At 55.1% G+C, this 2,198-nt stretch overlaps 1 protein-coding gene across 1 annotated transcript in view; it reads right to left on the bottom strand.

Moving 5' to 3' along the window:
- Positions 1 to 270: 270 nt before the first annotated feature.
- The window catches only part of LOC106819455 (tolloid-like protein 1), a gene marked incomplete at its 3' end in the record, with an annotated part of 16,950 nt that continues 15,022 nt past the window's right edge, over positions 271 to 2,198 (bottom strand). Inside the window, 5 exon segments of the mRNA XM_014824087.1 lie at positions 271 to 484; positions 881 to 1,008; positions 1,462 to 1,587; positions 1,837 to 1,943; positions 1,946 to 2,063. Of these exon segments, the coding sequence (XP_014679573.1) occupies positions 271 to 484; positions 881 to 1,008; positions 1,462 to 1,587; positions 1,837 to 1,943; positions 1,946 to 2,063 (693 nt within the window).

The raw sequence follows: 2,198 nt of genomic DNA, 5'->3' as shown, positions 1-2,198 counted from the left end.
CGCGACGCTGCACGGATGCGTCCTCCCCCTCTCCTCACCTCCACCTCCTCCCCCTCTCCTTCCCTCCTCCTCCTCCTCCTTCTCCCCTCCTCCCTTCCCTCCACCTTCCCCGACGTACACACCGACTCACCGGACACGTGGCGGGCGAGGAACCCGCGACGCTGCACGGATGCGTCCTCCCCCTCCCCTCCCTCCACCTTCCTCCTCCCCTCCTCCTCCTTCTCCCCTCCTCCCCTTCCTCCACCTTCCCCGACGTACACACCGACTCACCGGACACGTGGCGGGCAAGAAACCCGCGACGCTGCACGGACGCGTCAGAGTGGAAGGTGACTAGGAGGCGGTTGCCGCTGGATACGATCGGATGAGGGATCTTGCTGCCGCAGAACCGTCCAAGCGTCTGCGCCGCTGTCGCGTTACCATCGTAGAGCGTGATGTGGTCGTACGCACAGTCCTGATGCGGCTCCATCTCAAAGAAACCAAACGCCTGCAGGAGAGGGAGAGAAAGAAGGGTGTTAACGGGGAGAGACGGTGTGAAAGAAGGCGTCAGAGGCACGTACGCACGCACACAAATGTAAGGACACACGCACATACGTAGAGCGTGATGTGGTCGTACGCGCATACTCCTGATGCGGCTCCATCTCAAAGAAACCAAACGCCTGCAGTATAGAAGGAGAGAGGGAGGGAGGGTGAGTGAAAGGAGAGAGGGCTCAGAGGGGTCCGAGGCACGCACGCACTCATACAAACGTAAGGACGCATGCAGATATGCGGGGACATACAGATGCACTCACTCGCACACACGTACGCACGCATACACACGCGCACACGCGCACACACGCACGCACGCACACACACACGCACAAACTCAACAATAGTTACGCACCAGTTTCACTCGGTGTCCAGGCGTAGTCACCAGATACCACTCACAGTCCTTGCGACTCTGGTAGTAGTTGGGCCAGTTGGGTGAGCTTATCTCACCTGTGGGAGCTGTGATGCGATGATGGCAGCCACCTGCCATAGTACACGCACGGGAGGTTAATATACGCACGACGGTGAAGGTGCAACCGAGTTATCTGTTTCTTTCTCTCTCTCTCTCATCTGACTCTGCTCTATCCTGCTCTCTCTTCTCTCTCTCTCTGCACCCTCGATCCTCATCCCGCCTGTTCTCTCTCCTTTCCCTCTCTCCCTCCATCATCTTCTCTACTCTCTATCACACTCTCTCTTCACCGCTTCGCTCTCTGCCCTCCACTGCTGCCCCTCGTGCTCTCTCTCTCTCTCTTCTTCTGTGTCTCTCTGTGTCTCTCTGTCGTCTCTCTGTGTCTCTCTGTGTCTCTCTGTGTCTCTCTGTGTCTCTCTGTGTCTCTCTGTGTCTCTCTGTGTCTCTCTGTGTCTCTCTCTGTCTCTCTCTCTCTCTCTCTCTCTCTCTCTCCCTCCCTCTCCTCCTCCTCTCTCACTCACACCCACCTTCCTTGCAGCCGTGAGCGTCTGCGTGTAGTGTGTAGCCGTTGTGACACTCGCAGGCATACGATCCGATCGTGTTCTTACACACGTGTTGGCAACCGCCGTTGTCAATGGCGCACTCGTCCATATCTGTGAAAGCAATGCCCTCTATAAACAATCGAACAGTACATCACTCCCAAGAAATTCTCTTTTGTTTTCGATATGAGACAAACACACACAAACACCCTCCATTCCAACCCACGACAACACACACACAAATACCCCTCCTGCTGCCTGCACTCCCCTCCCCACCACCCTCGCCCTCCAGACACGACTCACCGATAAAGACCACCCCCAGACACGACTCACCGATAAAGACCACCACCAGACGTGACTCACCGATAAAGAACACGGCGGCGAATCCGCTTTTCTGCACGGACTTGTCTGAGTTGAACTCTACGCGCAGGCGGTTGCTGACGGACGTGACGACTTCGGGAAGAACCTGGTACGTGCGGGGAGCCCGCGTCCGCAGTAGACGCCATGCAGCGAGACGCTGCCGTCCTTAGATCGACTGGTTGAGTCTGGCGAGAGCTCGCTGATCACCTCCACCCAGTCGTACTCACAGTCTTGCTGCAGGAGGTAGATATATATATACATATATATATACATATATACATAGGGAGGAGGTAGATATATATACATATATATATACATATATATATATATACATATATACATATATATATAGTAGGGAGGAGGAA

Source organism: Priapulus caudatus, unplaced genomic scaffold (assembly GCF_000485595.1).
Source record: "Priapulus caudatus unplaced genomic scaffold, Priapulus_caudatus-5.0.1 Scaffold3476, whole genome shotgun sequence".
In the NCBI taxonomy this organism is placed as follows: domain Eukaryota; kingdom Metazoa; phylum Priapulida; class Priapulimorpha; order Priapulimorphida; family Priapulidae; genus Priapulus; species Priapulus caudatus.
Note: the sequence above shows the minus strand (reverse complement) of the source record. Positions and strands in the feature narration are given on the sequence as shown.